General features: G+C 45.4%; 1 protein-coding gene across 4 annotated transcripts in view; it reads right to left on the bottom strand.

The window, feature by feature from the left end:
- Nucleotides 1–14192: 14192 nt before the first annotated feature.
- ZNF438 (zinc finger protein 438) overlaps nt 14193–27534 on the bottom strand; it is a 75483-nt gene continuing 62141 nt past the window's right edge. For 3 of the 4 annotated variants that reach the window (XM_026446842.1, XM_026446843.1, XM_023218115.3), the window contains 2 exons: nt 23732–25568; nt 19940–20710 (listed from right to left, as the gene is read on the bottom strand). In XM_026446842.1, coding sequence (XP_026302627.1) covers nt 20095–20710; nt 23732–25568 — 2453 coding nt within the window. In that variant the 3' untranslated portion in view covers nt 19940–20094. Of the gene's footprint in view, nt 17106–19939; nt 20711–23731; nt 25569–27534 lie in introns of those variants that run through there. The other variant, XR_003306656.1, reaches the window with a different exon arrangement.

Genomic DNA, 27534 nt, shown 5'->3' with positions numbered 1-27534 from the left:
GTCTCGAGGCAGTTGCCTAAACATTTTGGGTGGGGTAGACCAACCTCTTGCCCATCCCTACATTACTTTTGGCTTGAGATGGGCTGAATTGGTTTGTTGTCATTGATAACCTGTGTGGACTGATACACTGATCCTTCTTAAGAAGCTCATGGCAAGAGAGATCCCTTTATTTCTAGCCATGGGCAAATGATGATAGTCCCTTAAAAGATGCCAAAACAGGCCACTGGGAAGGAGAGTTGAGATAAACAATTGTACATTACATCAGCCAGTGCAGGATGAGACAGAATCTGGAGTTAGGATCAGTGAGCAGATGGAAAAGCTGGAAAGGAGGGATGGTGTCTAACTGGAGTGAGGAATGATGGAGTGGAGACAATATGGTGGCATTGAAAGAGGTAGTAAAGAGATACTTCATTCTACCTTTTAAATTGTGCATTACTTGTGGCTCCTGGGTTGATGGTTTAGGTCTGGGGATGATTATAAGAAAGAATTTTCCTTTTCTAAATATCTGCTGGTGACCCCTTTTCTGTCCTTTCCCATTCTGCCACTTTAATCTCAGATATCACGTAAAGCCTTATCTTCTGGTTAACAAGCACTTTATGAGCAAAAACCAGGCCACCAAGATGCAAAAAATGCATTTCCCCAAGGAGCTCATTGTCTTGCAGAAGAGATCAACACACAAGTGGCAACCATGACAAAGGACCCTAACTAAGCACAAGTCAACGTTTAAATAAATACACAGGCCAGTGTGGTGGTTCATGTCTGTAATCCCAGCACTTTGGGAGGCCGAGGCAGATGGATCACCTGAGGTCAGGAGTTTGAGACCAGCCTGGCCAATATGGTGAAACCCCATCTCTACTAAAAATACAAAAATTAGCCTGGCATGGTGGCACACACCTGTAATCCCAGCTACTCGGGAGGCTGAGGCAGGAGAATCACTTGAACCTGGGAGGCAGAGGTTGCAGTGAGCCAAGATCATGCCATTGCACTCCAGCTTGGGCAACAAGAGTAAAACTCTGTCTCAAAAATAAATAAATACACAGAGAAATACAGAAAACTTACTTCGAAGTGTAGTCATCAAAAATGTAAATTGCACTACTCTAGAAAATTACTCAGGAAAGCTCAGCATTGTGCAGAACCAGCAGGAAGAGGACATTTCCCAGCCCCGTGATGCAAACAAGGAGCTGTTCCTATGCTGTAGTGCATCATCATAGGTTCACTGAGATTGCAACTGGAAGCTGGTAGGTCACTTTGCAAACACCTGTCTCCCCTTCTCACTCCCCACACCAGGTCATGGCAGGGTGCAAGCCCCTGCGGAGAGATGGATGAACAGATGATGACCTGGGAAAAAGACATGCAGGCCAGTCTACAGTTGTGTGTCTGTGATGTTGAGTAACCTCAGGTCAGGTGGCAGTGGGAGAAGGCAAGAAGGACATGTCCCCAGGTGGTAAGAACACAGTGACAGAGGCCTCTCAGACCCTGGTCAGGCTTTCCATCCCAAGATCCCTTCCCTGGGCCCCTGCCTGCTTGGAGACTTAGACTTTGGAAACAGCTGCAGACCAGCAAGTATGTGGCATCAAGAGAGGGCGTTTTTGTTGGGGAGGCTTCACTGTAATAACAGGCATATCTGTACAATGGGCTCTTGGGTTTGACTCTAGTAACAACTACGTAACCTCTCAGTGCTTCAGTTTCCTCATCTGTAAAGTGAACATAATAATAATAGTTACCTCCTTATAACTCCAAGAGACGTAGTGAGATGAAAGGAATTGCCATACACAAAAAGCTTAGTCCTGTGCTCAGCACACGTTAAGTGCTAACCAAGTTCTCTACGATGACCTCCGGGCGCTCTTGGACCATGCAGAGTAACGACCACCCTCTTCTATTTTTGTCATTGTTTGTTTTTGAGACAAAGTCTTGCTCTCTTACCCAGGCTGGAGTGGTTCAATCATAGCTCACTGCAGCCTGAAACTCCTAGGCTCAAGTGATCCTCCTACCTCAGCCTCCCAAGTAGCTGTGACTACGGGTGCGTGGCACCACACCCAGCTAGTTTTTAATTTTTCTGTAGAGATAGGCTTGTGCTATGTTACCCAGGCTGGTCTCAAACTCCTGGCTTCAAGCGGTCTCCCACCTCAGCCTCCCAAAGTGCTGAGATTACAAGTGTGATCCACGCCCAGCCACCTTCATCTAGTATGAAGGGTGCGATGTGGTCATCCATTGTGAGCAAGAGTAGTCACTACATGTGCATTTGTGATGGCCACTCTGGACACTGGCCAAAGTGGGTGATTCCCTTCGTGTTTGTAAAAAAGCACTGAAATACCAACACCAAATGGTTAAACAAACCCAGATTGTTGTTGGGGATTTTGACGGAGAAAGGATTAACTCACTTTCAAGGGCCTTGGCTTCATACCAACATTATTTACTCAGCTGAGAACTGCCTTTCAACACCAGCCAGTGAGGAAGCCAGGCTGAGCGCCGGGGAGGCGCCAGGGGAGGAGAGGGGGCCAACCGGATGCAATGCACAGCCACGGCGAGGTTCTCGGAGGGGTCTCTTACCCGGCCAGCCCTCTAACTGGGGCATGAGAGATGGGGGGCTTCACTTGTATCCTGTAAGAAAGAAGCACCTCATCAGGCACACAATCAGCAGCCAGTGTTGCTCTTGGGCAGCAGAGACTTCTACCTGCTTACTTTTTCCAAATAGTTAATAGTGATTATTACGATTTAAATACTTCTCTTGTATCCCCAACAACTGAAGTGCAAATGTGTTAAGAAATGTTCTGGTGCCAGATCCCTGAGTTTCCAAAGAGGCTGAATGTGCTTCTTTTCATATGTGAAGCCAAAACATATGGAACTGGACGATTCTTTCTGCAAACTTGATAACACGCCCACCGTGGATGGACTTGCCCATGGTGTGTCTCCGTGAGCCTGGTCCAAGGACAGTTGTCACGGTACAGGCTCTACCACCCGTACATCAGTGACCCTGCAGATGTGACAGCCTGCAGGGAGCCTCCACGGTGCAACCTTGATGGTACTAAAGTGACAGGGGTATGGCTGCGCCAAGCATTCAGTCCAGTTCATTATTCATCAAACTGTTAGTTAGTGGAGCTCACGTTGGGTGTTTCCTCTCAGCTCTTAAGAAGAGATAGTAAAATGCGAGGCTTGAATTTTTAGGCAAGATAGAGGAGCCCCAGAAAAACACAAAATACCCTAGGATTATTGCCAGGGTTCACTGAGTACTGACTGTGGCCTTGAATGGTGTTTAGAGCTGGATATCCAAAGCTGAAACAGCCTTCATTCCTTGCCTTCAAGGAACTTGTAGTCTGTGGCACTAATAAATCTCAGCCAGAATGAGGACTGCTGGAAGGAGAGAAAAAAGCGTAACAAGTGTGGGGTGCCTGCCAAGGGCTAGGTTTCTCTCATCTCCCCCCACAACAAACTCTGACTAGTGCAGCCTCACCCCAGCCTATGTGAAAAAGTGGAGGTGTACGAAGGAGAATCACTCCCAGTTCACATGGATAGTAAGTGGCAGAGCCAGAATGCAAATCCAGATCTGTCTGTCTGTCTCCTGGGCCAGTCAGCCTTGCACAGGAGTCAGGGTTCCCAGAGCAAGGGGAGACGGACTCCCTATCTAGGGAAGTTGGGGAAAGCCACAAAGAGAGGGTGATGGTTGAACTGCAACATGAACCGATTCCCTGTCTCCAGATTCCTTTCCACTCATTAATCTCCTGGAGTCAGTCGCCCTCGGAGAGGGTGCTGGAGCACACGCCAATGGCCTGGGCTTGGATACTGAGGGGTGCTGCTAGACAGGTGAGGTGCAAGAGATGCTCCTTAAAAGATCCATCCCTTCAGCCCAGAAAGAAAGGAAAGGCCATGAAACCTGGGCCTAAGCCCTAGAGGAGGAGGTTGGTGGCTGCTGGCTGGGCTGCTAGGCAGGGGAGATGAGGACGGGTGACCCTCGTCGCCATCACTGCATTTCTGGGCACAGCAGATGTGTCAATCCAGAGATTCTGAAAATGATCAACAGCGTGTGCAAAGGGATAAGGGCTTTCTTGCAGCTCTGACAAATGATTCTTGAGGGATATGGATCGGAGCATAATAAATTCCACATAGATCACTCTGATCCATATAAGGTAACTGCCATCATCCTGTTGGACAACATCTCTCGTGTGGGTGCCGAAATGTGCCAGGTGCTTTTCATGGCTCTTGACTGTGTTTTCCAGGCCTTAGCCATGGAGGACACTCAGCTAATTGGTTGCCTGAGCCCCTGAATGAGAAAATGGCATTTTTCCATGAGGAGCTGTCAGCACCTGAGAGAAGATGGAACACCCAGGTGGGTCACAGGGTGACTGCCTGCCAATAGCATCCTCTAGCAAGTATGGTGCAAGCAAATGCCACCCAGGGTAGGGAGCGGTGGTATAGATCGAGTGACTAGTGAGGAGAAACAGGCCAAAAAAAAAAAAAAAAAAAAACCCACTCCAAGAAGGTGACATTGGGATTCACTGTCCTGGGCTTTGGCTCAGTGTCTTCTGAATGTCAACCAAAAATTAAAAAATTAGATAGCAAGCAGATATCCACCAGCACACAGAGCTACTAAACATGACTCACCTTTAGAATGCAACTCTAGAGCGTGTCCCATTTGAAGACTCTGTTGGTAGTTATCTGTGAGATCAACAAAACATCTGGCCTGATGTTTGATGTTGAGAGCCCCAGAAGGAACAGAACAAGTCCATATTGGAAAAGCATTTGAGGTCTGCCCTTAAAATTCCGTAAGGGAGGCCCCCCTCGAAGGGTCTTCTTGGGTGGCGTTTCTGAAATGACCCAGTGGTCTCTTTCTCCCATCTTTCACCTTCAGTATTAATAACAGTACCATTCCTATCTGAAATGTCTTTTATAATTGTGTAATTACACACCTCATTTATCCAATTGTTAAGCCAAGAGACTGATTAAATATTAACAACTGCTTGGTTCTCGCGGTGTCATTAGTTGGAACACAACCCTGTAATCTCAGGTAACACACGATGGTAATTATCCTTCACATTCACACTTAGCTGAAAACCTGGAGTAGTCAATCCAGATAAGGTTGCCCGGTTGAAAATGCATTGCCTTTAAATCCTGTTTTATCTCCATGGTCTCAGAACAAGGTGCATTTCAGACCAGTTCAGGGGTTTTGAGAGTAAACCTGTCGTGACGGGGTGATGGCTGAGGGAGGGAGGCAGGGCAGGCATAACAAACAGCTCAATTCCCACGCATGCAGCCCTCTCCAGTCATAAATCTGACGGGGCTTCAGAAGTTATAATGGAATTTTTACCCGAAGCACCAAGATGGAGAATCTGGTTTAGCTCAAGCGTCCCTTACATTCGAGAACAGTACTGAGTGTAGCAGCACTTGCCTTTGTTATTTCCCCGGGTGGAGGAGGCTGGAGGGGCATTTGCAGGCCCAGCGGCCTCTGGCTCTGGCCATCAATGCCTCTGTCTGAACCCGCCCAGGGCTGAGCCCATTGCAGGGCTTGGGGAGGGTCCTTCCTTCCAACCTGGTCTTTTCCTTTCAAGCCATCCCAGCTCTCTTCCAGGCAGAGACCCCCCAACTTCTCTAACCATTTTTCTTCCTCTTTCACAGCCTCTGGCACCTCTCATCACATTCCCGCTGGCCCTGGGAGCTCTGGACACTGAAATTCTCCCTGGTGCTTGCTCTCAGGCCTCAAGGCCTCTGCCTGGGTGGTGCCCCTGTTGGGGATGCCACTGTGGCCAGCAAGTTTGGACAGAATGGAGCTGGCTGATAAAGAGCCTCGGGTCTCGGGTCAGCCTGGGATCTCTAGGCTGGGAGGCCTGGGCCACTCCCACATTTTAAGATGCTGTGGTCTGGAAGCACAAAGCCAGAGCAAGGCCAGGCACTCCCCACGTGCCTAGGGTACCTGTGCAGGCACTGACTTCCCCAACCTCCCTTCCCCATCCATTTGCTGAACTTTGGGAAAATGTCTACAAGGATTTGTGCTCATCTTAAAAATATGTGAGTATGTTAACAGATGTTGATGTGAAGAGCAAACGGAGAAAGAAGAGTTGTTGATTCCAGGGAACAAACTTCCAAGCAGGGTGGGAGCCTGGATGTCAGGGCATGAATGCAGGGTCCACGGGCTCCTTCAGATTTCATCACAATGGTCTCTGACGCTAAAACCTGAAGTTGGATTGCTTTATACATCAAGAATAAAAGATGTTGGCCTCTATATTACCTATCAAAGATCTCCTATTTTAGGTCAAAGAGGAAAATGCAAAATCTCCTGAGTAAGAAAAATACATCTGCGTAGCAAATTTGGGGTTTGCATTTATTGCTCAGCAGGGAAGAGCTGTTTAAAATCCTTCAGAGCAAACAGGCTGGCACCAGTCCTCCTGGGAAGAACAGTTTTCTTTCGGTAACTCATTTGCTAGATCCTAATTTACTGTAGGTTTTGGTGGTGGTGGTGGTTTGTTTAATAAAAATAAAAAGTCAGATGGAGCAAAATGACACAGCATTCAATTCTCTAGAGAAGAAACTCAAGACAATAAAACTGTTTCTCTGCATCATCTGGGGAATCATCCAAACTAACTTTAAACATACAGAGACTTGATCAATGGCTCCTGCTTGCTAATTTCTTATTTGATGGCCTACCTAAGGATATGCTCTGGCTTTTCATCAGCCCAAAAGCTAATTTTGTTTGAAGTCTTTCTCCCCTTCTGACGTTTAAAAATACAATAGTTTCATTTTTCTGCTCCACAACTTCCTAGCTATCCACCTCTTTCTGACCATCAGTCTCAGATTCTTATGCCCGTAGGCAGGGCTTCCAGACCAGGACCAGGCCACCCTGATGCTGAGTAATCGTTGCAGCTCAGAATTACCCACTGTGGCCCCTGCCTTTGTGGATTTATCATTTTCTTCCCTATTATGCTTCTGTACCTACAGAATGCTCTTCACAGCTGGCAGCAGGCAGGCAGTGCCCGGGGCCGCTGAGCCACAGAGACCTGACAAGCCTGTTTGAGCCATGCCTGAAAAATGTGGCTCATCCTCAGGCTGCAGTGGGGAAAATGGAAGAGTTTAATTGGTTCTGACTTCAGGATTCAGATCACAGTTTTCCCTGGAGGTGTGCATTGCAGGAAACAATATTACCAAAGCCAGGTCCTTTCTAAACGGCTGAAATTAATCAAGTTCCATGATCATTTGTAATGGGAAAACAGAAGAGAGCATTCGAACATTTAATTACAATATTTTGTAATTGTCAAATCACCAGTGACATTATGAAAACGCTCTTGGTGAGCAGATACATGATGTATTTCTGTTGAGAAGGCAGAAATACTCAGCAGAAATGAAGGAATTGTAGCTGTCTTTTCTCCTCCTTTATCTTCCCCCAAAGGGAACAATTCAAATACATCATTTGACTTGATTGTTTTTAATTACATTGTCAACATTTGAAAAAAAAATCTGGGATAAAGATGAACACACAAGTCAGTTGGTAATAAAAATGCAGGCTCCAATTCTTCTTGGATGACAGATGAAATGAGTTTAATATATTCTTGTTTTGGGGAAAGCATGAACATTTAAAACTGCAAACAACTGAATTCAATTAGCAGGCCTTCTTCAAAACGGCTTGGAGAACTGGAGGGCAAGGAACTCCTATTATCCACCCATGGCAGAACTAGGGGGAGCATCACAGTTTATGGCTCGTATGAACTGGTGGAGAAACAATGTAAAATTGGTCCCCGTGTTTTTCCATACAGCCATATCTGGCAAGCAGATCTACTGAGAGATTCATCTGCTAGTGTATTCAGTCCCTCACCTCACATAAGCGCTTAATTCATCAGAAAGATATAAAAGCAGAGAAAATACATTCAGTGTTGAAAGATGGACTGCTAACTGCATTGCTTTCAAATGCAAGTAAATCCCAATGGTAAAGTCCAATTCCAAATTTTCCTCCACTAATAAATCACAATTGGCAATTGTCACTGGGCCCCATGCACGGCTTACCTGCCTAGAGAGGCACTCGCTGTGAGAAACTCGTCCTGTGCTAGCTTTCTGAGTTAGTGGAGGTTTTGATTTTGGAGAAGAGAATATCTGTTCATTTGACAGAAGAGGGTGTTTGCTGTGGTGTTCAAGGCATATATATTTTTGGTCTCTTGGCACAGACATGACTTTTACAGCCCTGGAAACTCATAAATAACACAGTTCACACATTTAATTGCTTTGACCAGTTTGGTAGGAAGAGCAGGAAACTGACCTGAACAGGAATCCCGTTGTCACCTGAGCCACACACCCGGTCTGATCTTTCCTTTGTTTTAGTTGTTAATCATGTTCCGTGAAACAGTGCACGCTGACCCTCAACACCAAGCAGCACGATTCACTCCGACAATTAGAACCTTAGTGGTTTCTACAACCTTGAGAGTGCAAGGACTGCAACAGAGACCATCGGTGGAGAACCATCGCCCCTGCAGTGTTTTCAGGAGAACTGAACTGCATGTGACTGGACAGCAAGAGAGTGGGCAAGCCAGGGACAGCCACCACAGTTAAAGTACCGTGGGCCATACCTTTGTGCCCCCCTCACCCATGGAACTTGTCTGGACTGAGCCAGAGCCTGGAGAGGTGGCGCAGCTGTTCCCTAAGTGAGTGGGGTCCCCCTACCTTTCACTCAGGGAATGTTTAATGTTTTCCTTTTACAATTTCATTCTTCAGCCTCCCTCTCTCCTAATGATGAATCCTGTAAACTTCTGCTTTGCCTATGTTCTGCAGGAAACCATGTTACTGTGTACTTTGAAGACATTACTCTGTAGCAGGAGGCAGGGTGGGAGGTGCTCTGGGGAATGAGAGCAGGCCTTGGGTGGGAGAAACTGACACCAACTGGAGGAGACAGCCCCAGGCGGGGGATCCAGCTGCAGAGAGCTCGCCCCAAAGCGATGAAGGTTGCATGGAGCTTGCAGGCTGCTAGAGGAGGAATGTGGTCACAGGGCCTTCTCACCAAGCTCCTATGGAGCTTAATTTTGGGCAGAAAAAGAGGGTAAACAAGGAACAAAAGGCTGTTGTAAGAAATCGAGGGCTACCTCCAAGTTTGGGGCCCAATAAAAAAACTGTCCCGGTTTGAAGGGGAGGACTCAGCCCCATGTGATTGAAGTGGAGAACAGCTGGGACCTCCAAGGGCCTGGGGCCTCCTACGGAATGGGAAGTGACAACACAAGTAAGCAAATGAACTGGGGACATGGGAGAGGTGAGGCAGCAGAGTGGGGCCAGGGTAGCCCCGTCTCCAGAGGAGAAAGCTGGCAGGACTGGGCTGGGAGCACAAAAGCAGGCAGCTCCAAAGTGAGACCTCGGCACAAGAGGACTGCCATTTTCAGCCCTATTCCCTGGGCGACTCACATTCAGGATGATGTGGCCGGCAGGGCTGTGGTTCCCCCGATTTTAAATATTAGTTTAAAATCGGGGGAAATAAGATAGCCCTTGGAGTGGGTGGGGGGAGATTTTCTTCATGCTTCAGGGACAACTGACTTTTCAGCGGTTGCCCATCTTTTCTGTCTTATTTTAATCGTCTTCTAGAAGAATTGTCCATTTAAGACATCTTCGCAACGCTGTTGATGAATCTGACAGAAAATATTGGGATGATCTAAGAACCTTGCTCCTGGTGTACTGGCACCAATGTCAGCCTGCACTTAGTAGAAAATTGGCAGGTATTAGCTAATGATTGGATGTGATTCAGAATGCAGTGCTTCAGAGTGAAAGGTTTAATTCAAACCTCACAATGTGCCAGAGCTTGCTCCTTTACCTAGGACTAATGTGGTCCCTGCAAATCACACCTCCCAGCCACGTCATGTAGAAAGAGAGCAGCCAGCCTGTTTTCCTGAAAGGTAGTCAAACACTCTCACATAAGGAGAACGAGCTCTCTCATCTACACCTCTATCTGCTTTGCCACCAACTGAAATTCAGCGGTTTCTTTCCTAAGTTAAAAGAATATTAATGCTGGAGAAGCTTAGGGTCTTGCCGAACATATTATAAGTTCCTTGTACTACGAGAAGGCCTTTTGCTATTTCTGAATCAATTACCTGCGACACTGACAGCCCTGCAGCCCAACACACTCTCCTTATCCCTGGAAAAGAGCAAACTTAGGGTTGCAGCAGCATGATTTCCTATCTACTGTCTCAACCCTTTAGCAAATCGCTCAGTTTTAGGGCTCTGGGCTTTCTCTTCTGGGACTGTCAACAAGGAGGCCAATTAGTGTCCATTATAGCAATGGATTTTGTGATGTGGAAATTTCCCCAATTGTGACTGGGCTGAAATCCCCAATTAATCCCACAGGACCCAGGAGAGCATTTGAGTTCTTTGTGATAATTGCCTAAGCTTGCTCTCTTCAGCGATAAAGGCCCTCGTAGTTATAACAATTATTATTACTATAATTATTATTTCCCATATAAGACGATGAACGTTTGAGGTAGTATTTCAGCACACTGATGAAAATCAAAGCAAAATGAAAACATTCAATTATTTGTTAATACCTGCCAATTTCCTTCTCCCCTAGTGCCTTTTATTATCATTGCAAGAGCCAGATTCTATTCTCCCATCAATGTGCAAATGGAAAAGTACGGCTTAACAGCAGCAGCTCCCAGGTAAAGCCACCTGCCCGGAAGCCTAGAGGACCCTCCCAAGGCCAGCGCGGCTCTGTGCCAGGCTGGCTCTTCACACCCGGGACCCCCAGCTGGGTACACTAGGTGCCTGGTTCTCCACGTGACCGGGGCACCCAGGAGCTGCATGTGGATTTGGGGAGATCCCTGGAGGACCTGTGAGTCGTTTCATAAACAGTCTTTTGGCGACTTGGGATGGACTTAAGTTGCTATTAAAAGGGAAACCAGACCTACTTTCTTTAAGCCAACACACTAAAATTGAAAAAGGGGGACCTTGGAGGAATCCACAGGGGAGAATGTGAATTAACTAGGTGTTACCTTTGACTGGTTTGGGCCAAGTGACAGCTCAATGAAAAGTAGAATTTTCTCTTCACAGTAGCCCTGGGCATCTGACCTGAGACAGTAGTGTCAGCTTCCCTCAATGAAAGTTTCAGACTCATTTCAGAATCTGTCCCTGGAGAGATGATGGAAAGACAAAGATCACCTTGAAGCCTAAGAGCCCTTTTTGACCACGTTCTACCTTTGTGACCCAGCAGGCCTGGGGAACAGCAGAACATTCCACAGGAAAGTGAGGCCAGGAGGAGGAGAAGGGAGGGGTCCTATCCATACACCCAGAAAAACTGCCCGGATGTGGGCTTCGTAGGAAAGCGGAGGAGGAGAAGGTGGAGAGTAGAGGAAGGCTGCTGGCTCCAATGCTGCCTGAATTTGCATCTTCTTCTGAGGACTTATTGTCTGCCACACCATTTTGTTTGAATTAGGATAAGAAATGAGAGACAGTTTAGGCTGGGTGCGGTGCCTCACACCTGTGCTCCCAGCACTTTGGGAGGCTGAGGTGGGCAGATCACCTGAAGTCAGGAGTTCAAGATCAGTCTGGCCAACATAGTGAAACCCCATCTCTACTAAAAAAAAAAGACAAAACAATAATTAGCCAGGCATGGTGGCAAGAGCCTGTAGTCCCAGCTACATGGGAGGCTGACGCAGGAGAATTGCTTGAACCTAGGAGGTGGAGGTTGCGGTGAACTGAGATCTCACCACTGCACTCCAGCCTGGGCAACAGAGCCAGACCCTATCTCAAAAAAAAAAAAAAAAAAAAAAAAGAAATGAGAAACTATTTCAAACCCAGCCCAAACCCCAAAGAGTTGGCAACTCTAGTCAACTAAAACTTTGAAAAGGATTTCAAGGCCTGGCAGCTTACTAGGGTGAGTCCCTAGATGGGTGGCAATGTCTCTTTTCCAAAAGGGCAGAGGAGAGCCACCAGGGCATTAACTGAAGTAGCTCCCAGAGGCCTTACAGTTGGCCACGGGATGTCTGAAGTTCCAGTTATCCCTTTGGCGTGAGATCATCCTTCAGAAGGTCTATGAAATGTAAGTTTGTGGGGAGAGAGGAGCGTCACTCACCAAGCCTCTGATAGCAGGCATCTGAGAGACTGGAAGGCCATGATGTAGGGGAGGGGTCAGAAAGTCAAAAGTCTGTAGCCGAATATTTCAGATTTTATTTGCTCATTAGTGGGTCATGAAATCAACTTAATGCAAGGTATCCAGCCTTTAAAAATGAATTAGAATAGGACATACCAAAATACAATGTAAATTATTTTGAACACTGTATTATTTTTATAAAATAAAACCTTTTGTCTCCTTTGCAGGTATCTATCTGAGTATAGTACATGTATATATGAATGTGTGTCTTGGGTTGCAAATGTATCTTTTTTATTTGTGGGTTGTCATCTTCCTGGGACTGTCAGGCAGTAGGGACTCAAGTGAGAAAATGCACAGGGGCACCACAATTGAGGGACTAGGACAGACGTTCCCTCCTTCACAATTTTGCTGAGGCCTACCCTAATGAAAACAGCATGACTTCAGCTTGATCTGGTAAAGCCAAGTCTGCACACCTACAACTTGCTGATCTTCGACAAAGCTGACAAAAACAAGCAATGGGGAAAGGACTCCCTATTCAATAAATGGTGCTGGGATAACTGGCTCGCCGTATGCAGAAGATTGAAACTGGACCTCTCTTACAACATATATAAAAATTAACCCAAGATGGAGTAAAGACTTAAATGTAAATCCAAAAACTATAAAAACCCTGGAAGACAACCTAGGTAATACCATTCTGGACATAGGAATGGGCAAATATTTCATGACAAAGATGCCAAAAGCAACTGCAACAAAAGCAAAAGTTGACAAATGGATCCAATTAAACTAAAGAGCTTCTGCACAGCAGAAGAAACCATCAACAGAGTAGCAGACAACCTACATAATGGGAGGAAATATCTGCAAACCATGCATCTGATAAGAGTCTAATATCCAGCATTTCTAAGCAACTTAAACAAATTACAAGAAAAACACAATCCTATTAAAGAGTGGGCAAAGGACATAAACAGACACTTTTCAAAAGACATACATGTGACTAGTAAGCATATGAAAAAAAGCTTAACATCACTGATCATTAGAGAAATGCAAATCAAATGAATGCCTTATGAAAACCACAATGAAATACCATCTCACACCAGTCAGAATGGCTATAATTAAAAAGTAAAAGAATAACAGGTGCTGGCAAGTTGCAAAGAAAAAGGAACGCTTATACATTGTCAGTGGGAATATGAATTAGTTCAACTATTGTGGAAAACAGTATGGTATTCCTCAAAAACCTAAAAACAGAACTACCATTTGACACAGAAATCCCATCACTGGGAATATAAATTGTTCTATCACAGAGACACATGCACACGTTCATTGTAGCACTAGTCACAGCAGCAAAGACATGGCATCAACCTAAAATGCCCATCAATGGTAGACTGGATAAAGAAAATGTGGTACATGTATACCATGGAATACTATGCAGCCACGCATACTAACACAGGAACTAACAAACACAGGAACAGAAAACCAAATACCACATGTTCTCACTTGTAAGTGGGAGCTAAGTGATGAGAGCACATGGACACATAGAGGGGAATAACACATACTGGGGTTTACTGGAGAGTGGGATGGAGGGTGGGAGGAGGGAGAGGATCAGGAAAAATAACTAACGGGTACTAGGCTTAATACTTGGGTGATGAAATAATCTGTACAACAGACGCCTGTGACACTAGTTCACCTAAATAACAAACCTGCACATGTACCCCTGAACTTAAGGTTAAAAAAAATGAAGGAACTTGCCAGAATTACAGAACTAAATAGTTGGTAGAATCAGGAATGAAATCTAAAACCATAAGACAACAAAGCCCATGTTTCTAACCAACTGTGATATATAAAGGAGACCATAATGGGCTGGGCACGGTGGCTCATGCCTGTAATCCCAGCACTCTGGGAGGCTGAGGCAGGCAGATCACATGAGGTCAGGAGTTCGAAACCAGCCTGGCCAACATGGCAAAACCCTGTCTCTACTAAAACTTTAAAAATTAGCTGGGCGTGGTGGCGCATGCCTGTAGTCCCAGCTACTTGGGAGGCTGAGGCACAAGAATCACTTGAACCCAGGAAGTGGAGTGAGCCGAGATTGCGCCACTGCACTCTAGCCTGGGAGACATAGAACGACTCTCAAAAAAAAAAAAAAAAAAGCTATAATGATACTAGACAAAAATAATTATAAACACTTGAGTAAGCATTGGAGTTTCTAAGCATATTACCAAATGCAAAGGCCATGCAATAAAATACTGCCAAATTTGATTGTAAATAATGTTAAAATTCTGCTATGTCAAGCATATATATGAAATATAAAGAAAAGTTTTTAAAGAAAATGTAACAAAACATTCCAATAGTGCAGTCACCTTCTGTAAATTTTCTGTGCATATAGGAGCACACATATATCCTTTCTCTCCCTCTTTCTTCCCCCTTTTTAAACAGCAAATGGGGCACGGTATACATTCTTTTGTACCTTGCTTCCTTCACACAATACTTATTCCAGCACATAAAGTGCCACTTCAGTCTTTCCGACCGCACCATGGTACTCCATTATATGGTGTACTGTCATGTTTTTTTAACAGCTCTGATAGACATTTCAGTTGGGTCTAGTCTTTTGCTAACTATAAACAATGCTGTAGTGAACATCCTTGTTCCTCTACCTGTGTCCTTGTGTGGTATTATCTATAGGATAAACTCTTACAAGTAGAGATCCTGGGTCAAAATGTGCATTTTAGATTGTAATAAGCATTGTCAAATTTCTTTCCATTACAACAAAATATTAATGGCATTGTGCTACCTGGACACTAGAGACATGTTCCCCCTACCCTTACAGTGCCCCATTGGGCCTTCCATCATCAGAAAGCTCATGCCACATCTTGACACACTAGTCCCGTCCTCCTGCTTCTGTTTGCCCACCCTTTACTTCCAGAAGGAATAAAGACCATTTGAAAGACTTAGTTTTCGTGGACATTTTAGAATAACTTTCCTAGGGTGTAACTATTGTCAAAAAGGTTTGGTTCAAATGAATGCCTTATGAAAACGTGAACTGTGCTTTAATTTGCATTAGACTGGGAGAAGACAGTATGTTAGTTTCCTAAGCACAAAACCTTAAATATCTTTCAGAGACAGCCAGAGCTCTAGGGGTGGTTATGCAGTGCATGTGTTTGAGCCACTTGGATCTCTTCCATGGGTGAATTTCTGTAGTAAATATATGCATTACAATTCAGGCAGCAATCAGACTAAATTCGGTGCTTTGTCTCTGCAAAGACCTGGTGGTCTCTTTGCAACTCCTCGGCGGAGATTAAATTCATATTTAATGAAAGAAGGCACAATCTTTTCATTGAGGAGTGCTCAGTGGCTATTTATTAAAAAATATGATCTATTATAATTCTAGTAAGTTGAGATTTTGTTTTTGGAACATACTTAAAACGGCAAGAATTGCCATCCTATTGTTTCTTCTTAAGCTAAGGGGGTGGGGCAATTCTGAAGATACGAGCAAATTTAATTGAAAAAGAAAATTTAGCTTCACATTAAAATTAGAAGGAATAATCTGTACATCTCTTAGTTGTCACATTTGGTTTCCTTCAATGGGTAGCATTTTTCCTAGAGTTAAGCAATGCACTGAAATATTTTCACACTTCAGAGCATGGAAAATGTGATGTACTCCTAAGTCAAGGTCTGCATACTAAACACAAATTTAAAATGTGCTCCCAAAATTGTGGCTATAGTTTTATTATAGGAATAACCATGACCGTGATCAAATATAAGACACAATAAACAGTTCACCTCTAGAAGTAATATTCCTGAAGAGGTGGATATTGTTCAAATATACATTAGGTTAAACCACAAGCCTAGATAAGCTTCTGAGTATCCAACGTCATAGAAGTCAGAATAAAGTTGAAGCTAAAAACCTGTTCTGCTAAATTCCAGGTCATACTCACCAGGACACTTTTTCTCAGCAGCCCAGTGAAAAGGGGAGATGCTATAAAATATGTACCTAACAAAGCTTGTCAGCGGCTTGAATGGAGCAAACCAGTCCAGATCTGAGAATTCTAGGAAATAAATGAAGTTGAACATTTACTGCCAACAACCATGTCACTGGGGCCACAGACAACTGGAGCCGCGCAGCTGGGGAGGGGAGGAGTCTGTAGCCAGAGAAGGCAGTGGAACGCACCCAGGTTGGATAATTTATGGTGTGCTGATGAAGAGGCAACTTTCCATATGAGGAACAGCTTAACAGAGGAACAGTCAAGCTAAACTAGGAAGAAGTTCAGTGAGAGAGAGAGAGAGCAACAAAAGCGGACGTGAATAAAAATGACAGGTAATAAAACAATACAAATCTAAAATGCTGTAACTTTCAGAAATAATTTAGGGCCAAAAGAAGAGGAAAAATAAAACTAGTTTTGTTGGCGTTGGGACAATTTTCCAAGAAGCAAAAGACATGAAGCAAAATTAATGTGCTGAATTTAAGACCAAGTTTGCCTCCATGCCTTTCTAGCTACAAGTTTTGCTGCTTCTAAGGCTGGTTTATCCATAAAAAGTGTTAATTTTGTTTTTACTTAGCCGATGTATCCCTTTTTTTTTCCCCAACAAACATCTGCTGTGCACTATTCCATGTCAGCCACTGGACCCTCTGGGGCTCTGTGCTGAACCCCTGTTCACAGGCACAGTTCCTGCCCTCATGAGGCTTATTATCTAGTGTGAGAGGTGGACAAGTCCACCCTCAGCTTCTGGACAGCAAGGTGGGTGCTATGACAGCTAGAACAGGGGCAAGGGAAGGGCAGAGGGACAACCGCAGCAATGAGGTGCTGCCTGGGCTGAGACCTAAGGAATACAAGCCCCAAAGTGAAGCCTGGCATGGAAATAATTTAGTGAATGTTGCTTTCTATTCTGATTGAATAGACACTTACCAAACCTCCATGCAATCCAAACCCCAGTTTTTATTTAAAAATTAAAATGCATTTCATGGCCAGGTGCAGTGGCTCATGTCTGTAATCCCAGCACTTTGGAAGGTCGAGATGGACAGATCACGAGGTCAGGAGTTCGAGACCAGACTGTCCAACATGGTGAAACCCCATCTCTACTAAAAAAAAAAAAAAAAAAAAAAAAAAAATTAGCCAGGTGTGGTGGTGCATGCCTGTAATCCCAGCAACTCCTGAATTTCCATCCTTGAATTCTGCACTTAAGATCTGTCTATTCGAGCTTTTTACAATCCTTTATATGGTACAAAATACCTCTTCTCCCAAGACTGGCCAAGGGCCTATTAAATACCAGCTACCAGTTACCACATGGCCCACAGGTGCCAGGAATTTCACGTGTGTCTCTTTTACTCTTCGTAACAGTGCCTTGAGGTAGGACTGTCACCCCCATTTCACAGAGGAGAGAATGGAGTGTAACAGAGGGTACTCTCTCAAGGCCACACACAGTAAGTACTGGAGCACTTTGTTCCACACCACACCACCTCTGGCCTAAGTATACAGGTTGGAACTGTTCCAATAACATTTCTACACCCAAGAAAGGCTCTGAGCTGTTCCCAAAGTAACTTTAACTAAGTACTCTCTCTCGTCTTCCCACCTCCCCAATAGGAGGCCCTCTTCCCACCATTCTCGATAAAGCACTACTAGTAAGGGCCAGAAACTCCTTATTTTGGGTGGCACTGGGGCTGTCTGCATTGTAAGGCAGGGGAGTTTTCAAAAGCTGAGAACTGTAACACAGTACCACAAATGAACCCATACACACTGACATCCAGGGTGAGTCCTATGTCCCACTAACCTTCCTTATCTTAAAAAAACATTTTTTGGCCAGGCACAGTGGCTCACACCTGTAATCCCAGCACTTTGGGAGGCCAAGGTGGGTGGATCACAAGGTCAGGAGATCGAGACCAACCTGGCTAACACGGTGAAACCCCGTCTCTACTAAGAATACAAAAAAAAAAAAAAAAAAATAGCCAGGTGTGGTGGCGGGTACCTGTAGTGAGGCTGAGGCGGGAGAATCGCTTGAACCCGGGAGGCAGAGCTTGCAGTGAGCCGAGATCATGCCACTGCACTCCAGCCTGGGCGACAGAGCGAGACTCCGTCTCAAAAAAATAAAAAAGAATTTTCTTAAAGACGAGCATAACTTTTCCATGGCTCCCCACCTGCACCCTCCCTCTCCCTATGGATCAATGTTCCGTTGAGTCATCTAAATTTAGTTAGTACATTGGGGCCGGTGCTCTGAAATGCTCAGAAATGCAGCTGCTCTGAAATGGGGATCCAGCCAGAGTGCTGAATCATGAGCCAATCATATCATCTCTGTACCTTTGCTCTTTTCCCCATTCCTCACTGTACTTCTTTCCGGAGGCTGCCTATGGCCTTGCTGTAAGAATATGTGGGGAGACACAGGCCACAGGTGGGCTCCTCCACAACCTAGGGACTTCAGACTTTCCACGAGTGCTGGGTAGGTGTATTCTGTCCCCACACCTTTGTCTCCATACACACCCCACACCCACTACTTTACCTTGGCCAACTGGCTAGTATTTCTAAAATACGACTTCGTATCTGAGGATTGAGCAATCTATGAATTATTTCATAGTTTGAATTCAAGTTTCATGGTTTGAATTCAAGTAGTATTCTTTGTAGAAGTCATTTGGTAATGTCTTTGAGACCAGTCTTTCAAAAAAATAAACTGGGAACTGGTTTGAATGGTAAAGCTTTTTCATTATTAACCAAAAAGTTCTAAAACTATCAAACAGTGGAGGTCTGATATTCCCTATTTGAAATTGGGTAAAGCGTGATCAACTGACAAACCACAACACAATCTTTCAGATATTTCTATCCCTACTCTCTTATTCTCAAATTTACAAAACTATTTGCCAAAAGACAAATACTAAGTTTTCTCGTTTACTATTTGAGGCAAATCATGTCTACGAACACTGGCTTTTAAAACCAGGCATTAAAAACAGATGATGTAAGATCCACTAGCTTATCAATTAGAATTCCGTTCTTTCTCTGCTTAGGCAACTTCCTTGAGCACAAAATATTATGACCATGCCTGGGCTGAGCTGGCCACATGTGTGGTGCTTCCATCCAAGGCTGAGATTATCAGTAGGATGAGTGCTGAAACTCCACTTTTCTAAGAAAATGATTTTGCAGCCAGGATGGCCAGAAACTTCAAACGACAACTTTACTGATTCGAGGTAATTTCCCAGGAATTTAAGAGGTAATCATTTACTCCTGGCTTTCAGAGAGAACCTGGGCTTGAAAAGCACAGTTCCATCTAAAATTGATCAGCTGGCGACAACCCTCTGAAGTCACTTGGGAGTGAGGGAACGCAGTTGAGACCCCTACACATCTGGACTGAACTATCCAGTTCACTTTCCAGGTTGTAAATTTTCTGGCCCCAAAGACTACTTGAAAATAAGTTTTTACCAAGCAAGTAGATTTTTTATTAGCTGAAGTACTAAATTTTAAAAAAAATTATTTTGATAGGGAACACTACAGCTATAAGACTTGCCAACAACTAATCTTCACGGAAATGTGCATTTAAGAAAATAGCAAAATTACAAGAAACAAAAATCTGAGTCCTGAAAACATGGATTTTAAATTATTGTAGATGACAATCTTATTAAAATACTGCTCTATTTCATATTCAAGTAAACCAGATAATTTAATAAATATCAGCATTTACCATCTAACTTGATACTATGGTTGAGACTAAAAGGGTTTTGCTGCCTGGACATTTTTGACATTTGTCCATCTACGTAAGCAGAAAACATCTGCAAAAGGAAGGACACACACACGTTTTCACTAAGAGCTATATCTGAAGAACAGCCTATATCCCTCTAAATTTCAATCTCCAAATTTTGATCTTTTTATTTATTCTGGAAGTCTAAGATATTAAGAATCAGTACATATGATTTTAAAATAAGACTGCATATAGTTAGAAAAGTATGTTTCGAGAACATACATTTTATTTCATAAGAAAATAAAACCACGTACAAAAATCATTTCTGTTCACTCACGCCAATCCTGTTGTTTGAACCTTGTGACTAAGCACCACCACAAAGCACGAAGCTCTGAAGGAAGGTGGGGGTCTCATTTCTCAGCTTCACTGGAAAGTTCAATCACTCCCTGGTTGGAGACCGTATTTAAAACAGCCCACAGTTTGGAAGGGTCCTCACAATTATGCTGGTGCTTCCAGTGGTGGAGGAGGTCCTCTTTCCGTCCCAGCATCTCTGCACAAAGCAGGCAGTTAAAGCCTGAACGGGACCACAAGAGAACTGTGTGGAGGCCGGGACACTCAGGACCCTGGCAGGTTTCCCTTGGTTTGTTGGCTCCTGACTGGGGTCCTTCATTTTCCATGAGCATTTCCATGCCATTCTGATGATGAAGGTGGAGCTGCCTTTTCAGTCTCGGACATGCATGTGAATCCTCCTCAGAGGAATGAAGCTTCTCCGGCTTCCCTCTCTCAGGATGCCTCTTCCAGTCAGGGCTAGTGTGCTGCACCAACTCTTCCTGAGTCCCTTTGCTTCCTGGGAAGGTCCCTTCTTGTAGCCTGCCCTGAATTTCCTCTCCGTGAACGTAAAGCAAATGAAACTTTATTTCCGCAAAAGACTGAGCAGTAATCTGACAACGGCCACATTTGATTTGTAATTTGACTTCATCTGCCTGGTTTAGAAGGAAGTCTTCTTCCAGGTTGGACTTGTTTTCCCTGAAAAGGGCAAAAATAGTGTACATAAGTTTCATGGAAAAATGCAATTGGAGCCGTTCCTCTTAGCTCTCAGCCTTCAGGGATCTAAAACATACACTGAGGAGAAAGACAAGGGCTGGGGTAAACAGAGAGCGCCTGGGAAGACCTTCTGCAAGGACCGCGGTGAATACCAACTGTCACTCCTGCTTGCGGCTACACATTTCTCCAGCTACCAGGGTTCCTTTAATCAACAGTCCTTCTCTTCATGCATCTGTCCCAGGTGAGCTAACTCATCTTTGGTTACCACAGGGACAGGAGCAATCACGTGGAAGAGTCATGGAAGAGTGCGTGAAGGGCACAGGAACACCCTCCATTCTGTTGAAGGTAACGGTCCCACCCTACCCACTGTGGCTCTCCCTAACCTTGAGCACCAATACCTTCTATTCAATTTTGGCTCACTCTGTTATGCTCAGTAAAAATAAAGGGTGCCTATCCTAGTTCTTCCTTGCTTTTCTATAGTTTCTCCTTTTTCTCAGACGTTTCTGTCCCCTTTAAGACCTCTGTGCCTTTCACTAATGAACCATGAAACCTCACTTCTTCCTTCTTTCTCTATAGTTAGATTTTGATTTTTAGGTACAATGTCCAAACTACATTTGGCAAGAGCGTCTGTTTTGATTTGGGGAGGGGGAAGATTTCACATTCAGAAAGGAGCCAGTGAGCACCTGGCTGAAGGTGCAGCGGGGACTTGTGGGGCTGGCCCTGAGTATCGGGTTCATTTGTGTGGGGTTGGCCAGGGCCACTGCGCCACCTGCACCTTGCCTGCTGTTGATGCTTGGGAAACGTGGAGAAGAGGTGGGCAGTCCCTGAAATCTGCGGCCCTGAGAGCCACTGCGATGGGGCCAAGCTGAGTCACCTGCTGGCAGGGGAAGCAGAACACTAGGGCATACAGGAGCGGGTAGAGAGGGGCCCTGAGCCACAGCTGGGCCAGGGGCGGTGCCACACTTCATGGAGCTGGGGAGCTGGGGACAAGCAGGAGCCCTGCCCTTTTCAAGTTGGCGGGGTGGGAACTTCCCAAGCGTAACAGCCTGCAGCTGCCCAAGCTGCAGCTGCGACCCAGGCACCCCTGTGCTCTTGGAAGCTGGGAGCAGGCAGGAGCCCTCCTGCCCTCCCAGGCATCACTGTAGTTACCCCGCTGTGGCTGCAGATCCAGGCATCTCTGCACTCTCAGGGGTCCGGGAAGGCCCCTTTCCCCCACAGACTCAAGCACCTGCTCCTGCTGACTGGCTGCTCCCTACTAGTAGTCAGCACCTGCTCCAATCTCAAAGCAAGGCTGGGGCTGAGCCTGGGCACTGTTGTAATCTGGCTGGGTGTGCACACGCTTGAGGCAGTGCTGATATGCCCACCCACTACCACCTTGGCCCGCTCCAGACTTTGGGTGCCAATAAGCATGGGAGGGAGGCTGACGAACGGGCGCTGAGGACAGCTTGGTGCCGGCCTGCAGGTGCTCCCTCAGCATGAACAGCCTGGGCGCCATAAACAGAAGCAGGAGGCAAAGAAGCTTCTGGGCAGAAAGGGGGAGGTCCCCGGTGAAGCCCTGCCATCAAGCCGGGGAAGCCCTGAATCCTGGGGGCCAGGCTGCCGGCCACGTGGACTGGAGTGGGAACTTGTGGTGCTTTTCTGGGTCTGTCCATGACCACCCATGGACCAACTGCACGCCACTTCCTCTCCTCTGAGGCACATAGAAGCCCCGGACTTAGCCAGATTAGACAATGGGATGACCAGTGGCAGAGAAGGGCTACCCTCTCTGCTGAGAGCAGAAGAGATGACGGGGATGACTTGCCTGCAGAGAGAAGCTACCCTCTCTGCTAAGAGCTGAATGTTAGTTGGGACAACCTGGCTGCAAGGAATTGCCCCCTGCAGTTCAACTCTGAGCTGTTCTATCACTTGATAAAGTTCCTCTTTATCTTGCTCGCCCTCCACTTCTCTGTGTACCTCATTCTTCTTGAACGCAGGACAAGAACTCGGGACCTGCCAAATGGTGGGGCTAAGAAAGCTGTAACACAAACAGGCTGAAACACGCCCTTTGCTTGCCACACTGCAGGTGAAGAGAAGAGCTGCGGTCCTTTGGGGAGCTCTGACCTGGGAGCCCCCTGAGCCAGGGCAGTGACTCCCTCCTTGGGGCCATGCAGTTCCTGGAGTCTCCAAGCTTCCGAGCAACATCATGTTCCCGGTGCCAGCTGTGGAAGCTGCTTGTGATGTGCCTGGTCCAGACACAGCCTTCCAGGGAGGTGGCATCTGGAGCTGCCTAGCCTGCAGCAGCAGCCGGCGTGCCTGCCTATGCGCAGTGGCCAGACCCCATGCTCGCTCACACATCCCTCACCACTCTGTGCCTGGCTTGCCCTTGGAAGGCATGGGTTCTAGGCCAGTAGCGTGAGTTGAGTGCAGCCTGCCAGGCCGAGTGCGTGGAACGAGCCTAATGGGCCAGAGCAAAACTCATGCCAAGGCAGTACTGGCCACAGACGTTTCCGGCTGGTGAAATGACACCCCAAGGATCCTGTACCAGTAATACTAGGAAGCAGTGCTTGCAAAAAGGAATGACTCTAGAAAGAGAGAACCTGACCTGATGGGAAAAAACAGGGCAAACGAAGAGGGTGGGGTCTGGGCACCTTAAGGTAGGGCCAACATGACAGACTCACCCACTCTGAGTCCCCACCACGGGTCATGCCGCATTTTGGGGCAAATGATGCGTTTAAAATAATGCAAATTCTGTGGATGTGATTTTGGGGGAAATTACTTGTAAAGACCACTGGAACTATATACAATAATTTACTAGATTGGTTAGGGTAATTCCAAATATGGATGATCAGAAACCAGAGAGAAACGAGATTATTCTTCACAGAACTAGGAGGTATAGATAACTACTTTATGAAATCTTAATCCAAGAGATGTTTTATAAACTCTCCTTTCTGAATATGAAATCTTCCCGTCTTCCCCAAATCAAAACAGACTCTCTTGCCGGGTTTCCATTCCATCGGCACTCACCTCTCCAGTGATCCCTCCGTGCCTCGCACACTCATGTCTCTGTTCTTTGGTATGTCTCCTGGCTGCAGTTCACTGGCGGCAGGCTCAGTGCTGATCACAACCCTATGCACTTCTTTCAGATGGCCAAAATAGACTCGGACGTGGCCAAACACTTTTGCACAAAACTCACAACACATGAGTTTCTTCAGACGGTTCTCACCATGATGAAGTTTCATGTGTGTGCTCAGGCTGCCAGGATGTACGTAGGACTTGCGACAAATCCGACAACTGTAAGGCCGTCTGTTGGTGTGTGTATTCATGTGGTCTCGAAGGTGCTGTTTGAACTGGAAGTGGTGGTTGCAGACATGACATCTGTGCCAAGGCTTCTTAATGCCAGAGAATCCACTTCTGAACATGGAGCTGGGCTTAGGGGAAGAGCTGTTGTCTTGCTTACAGCCAACATATTCAGGAGTGAGTGAATTATTTAACAAAACCTCCTGCCCTAGGCCCCCAAGCATCTGGGATTGTAGTGTAGTTGGAGAAGCCAGGGGGGTCAAAGTGGGTATGACCATGATAGGTTTGGGCATAATGCTACGATATTTTTTCAGGGTCCCCAGCTTTTGGTCTCTGAATTCTTGGGGATCATTTTTTATTCTTTCTTTACCATCTCTACACTTACTAATGACACATTTCCTCCTTTTTCCCTGAAATGCCAAAATTTCATCTGGTACCTTCCGTTTCCTTCCTTTTCTCTTTGCGGTTCCACTGTTCAGTTTTGTTTTGTGGTTGAGATCAAGTTTGGTGGGTGGACAAAAGGCACTTTCACAGGGACTCTGCTGTGACACTTGTGGAACAGGCAGCTTGCTTGCCACCTTGGTGGCTGCATTAAAGCCTTCTGCGGTGGAGGCTATCTTATCACAGTCGGCCTTAGGTCCTAGTAAAGAAAAACCTGCAATGCTAGCATCTGATTTGATTTTGTAAACCTCCATTGTCTTCATTCTTGAGTAGGGTGGGATTGGCAGTTTCCCTCTGGGGACTGAAGAGATCAACTGAACTGCATTGCCAAGAATGGCTGGTGATAAACTGGCAATGGTTTTTGCAAGATCAACTTGTTCTTTAAACTTTTCACTGGCAACAGCAGAAGGTTTACTAGATGTTACCTTGCTTACAAAGTGTGGTTTCCCTGAAAGATCTGTGAGGTCCTGCTTGGCAGGCCCCTCTGGTGTGGATGATGCTGGGGTGGCAGGAGGGTTCAGATTGCCATGGGTGTTGGTCACTGGTGGTCTCAAGTCCCCATGGTCACTTCCATTGGTCAGTGCAGCTGTGCCAATGCTGGCTGGGGCTTGCTCTAGTGATGGCACTTCCTCAAATGGACTGGGTTTGTACAGGAGTTCAGGGTGGTGAGGTGGGGAAGGGGACACCTGAGGACACATTTGGGTTTGGGCAGGAGCTTTGCTACAGCCACTCTTAGGAAAGATCAGGATGGGTTTCTTTCTTGATCCTTTGCTATTACTTGGGGGTTGATATCGAGGAATAGGAAGTTTCAGGTTTTCAGGTAGGGACATTCTGGGTTTCTGAATTGGCTGAGCTGAGGCAACATGTGGCAAAGCAACAAGAGAAAATGTCCCCTCCTGGCCAGCAACCTGCATCAGAGCATAGTTCTGGGTGGACATCCCCAGTGGCTTAGAGTTGATGGAGGGTCCCAGATTCACCTGATCAGAGCGTGATGGTGAATGACATGGCAGTACTCTGGATGTTAAGACTTTGGGCACAATTTTTGGTGCGATGGTCCTAAACTGACTCTTATTCTGCAAACCTTTTCTACTCTGTATTGTTCCAGAAGGGATGTTTGATTCACCTGCAATGACAATAAAATATAAAGAGTTATTGTATGTAACTGTCCTGTTAGTGATACTTCAGACAACAAGCATCTTATTTACTCTGCCCAGAAGAGATTCCTTGACCTACCTCCAAACCTTCTGGACGAACTCTTGTGTCCCTCAAGACCAGCTTGAAGATCAATTCCTGCCTACCTTCCCCAAGGATTACTATACTCATCTATGGTTCCTTAGCTCCTCTTATGTTATTTACAATTTTCCATAATAATTTTTGTGTTTATGTGTATCTCTACTACTCAATACTGCTTGACAGCGAAGATTCCGTCCTTCTCATCCATGTATTCTGCAAGTCCATCTTCTCCATTTAACCTATCCCCACTCATCTTCACATGATGTCTGGTGTGTTCTGCTATGTAGTTTATTATTTTATATTCATGTTCTGCTTTCCCTATTAAGCTTGAGCTTTGTGAAGGTACAGCCTATATTCAATTCATCTTGATACTTCCCACTGCATCCTTTGTATGAAACAAGCATTTCTTGTATCAAACTCATTTTTCACTCAATCTCAGGATACACCATTTGACCCACTAGCAGTTGAGTTTGTTTGGCACAGTGGATGCATTCCAGACTGAATGCTAGCTTTGTTGCTGTTTCCCCATGTGACTTGCGAATTTCTTCTCACACCTTTCAAACTGTTTATGTGTGCTTTTGCAATTAAATCACCAGTATTAAAAAAGCTGATATGACACCTGTAAAAAATGTTGAACAAAAACCAAAAAGATGGCCGGGAGCGGTGGCTCAAGCCTGTAATCCCAGCACTTTGGGAGGCCGAGACGGGCGGATCACGAGGTCAGGAGATCGAGACCATCCTGGCTAACACGGTGAAACCCCGTCTCTACTAAAAAAAAAAAATACAAAAAAAATTAGCCGGGCGAGGTGGCGGGCGCCTGTAGTCCCAGCGACTCAGGAGGCTGAGGCAGGAGAATGGCAAGAACCCGGGAGGCGGAGCTTGCAGTGAGCTGAGATCACAGCACTCCAGCCTGGGCGGAAGAGCGAGACTCCGTCTCAAAAAAAAACAAAACACACACAAAAAAAACCAAAAAGATACAAAGTGATAAGTAAAGATACAGAGACAACATGAAAAGTATGTGAATGGCACAAAAAGCACCTTCTAGGATACTAACAGGAACAATTTTGACTGATAGAATAACACTTCATTCCTTCTGGATTTATTAACCTGACCTAAGACTAATTACTACTACCTTAAGAGAACAATTGTGGTGTCCTGCTTCTAAAGACTGAATTATCTATTTTATTTTCTGAGGTCTCAAGGTCACAAGACCCAGGTGCAGAAATGTTTCTAATTTCTAGGTATCTCATATTAATCAAACTTCAAGTCACATTTACTAGGCACCTACATTATTCCAATCATTATTATTCCAGGATTGGCTACTGCAAGCCCACGATCCCTTTTCTGAAATATTTGGAGGAAGATGTGGTTTGGAATTTATATTTTCAAATTTTGGAAAAGTAATAAGATGGATATACTAAATGTTACATAACTCCCAGCAGAATCTGCAGGGCACCCATAATTGAACCTATTACCACTCTGTAGCAAAACATGCAAATACTCACAAGTAGGACAAACAAAGATTTTTAAATTGTCTTTATTTCAGTTCAAGTTTTTACTTCTGAATGAGTTTGGAACTTAACTTTTCATAAACTTGTTTTCAGAGTTTAGATTTTAGAGTTGGAGGTAAGGGACTGAACACTGTGTTAGAGGATACAAGGTAGGTAGCAGACAATCTAGTGAAACAGACAATCAAAAATGTAAAATCAGCTGGGCGCGGGGGCTCACGCTTATAATTCTAGCACTTTGGGAGGCTGAGACAGGCGGATTACTTGAGGTCAGGAGCTCGAAACCAACCTGGCCACGTGATGAAACTCCGTCTCTACTAAAAATGCAAAAAAAATTAGCCAGGTATG

Source organism: Piliocolobus tephrosceles, chromosome 9 (genome assembly GCF_002776525.5).
Source record: "Piliocolobus tephrosceles isolate RC106 chromosome 9, ASM277652v3, whole genome shotgun sequence".
NCBI classification, from domain to species: domain Eukaryota; kingdom Metazoa; phylum Chordata; class Mammalia; order Primates; family Cercopithecidae; genus Piliocolobus; species Piliocolobus tephrosceles.
This window is presented reverse-complemented; position numbering and strand designations above follow the sequence as displayed.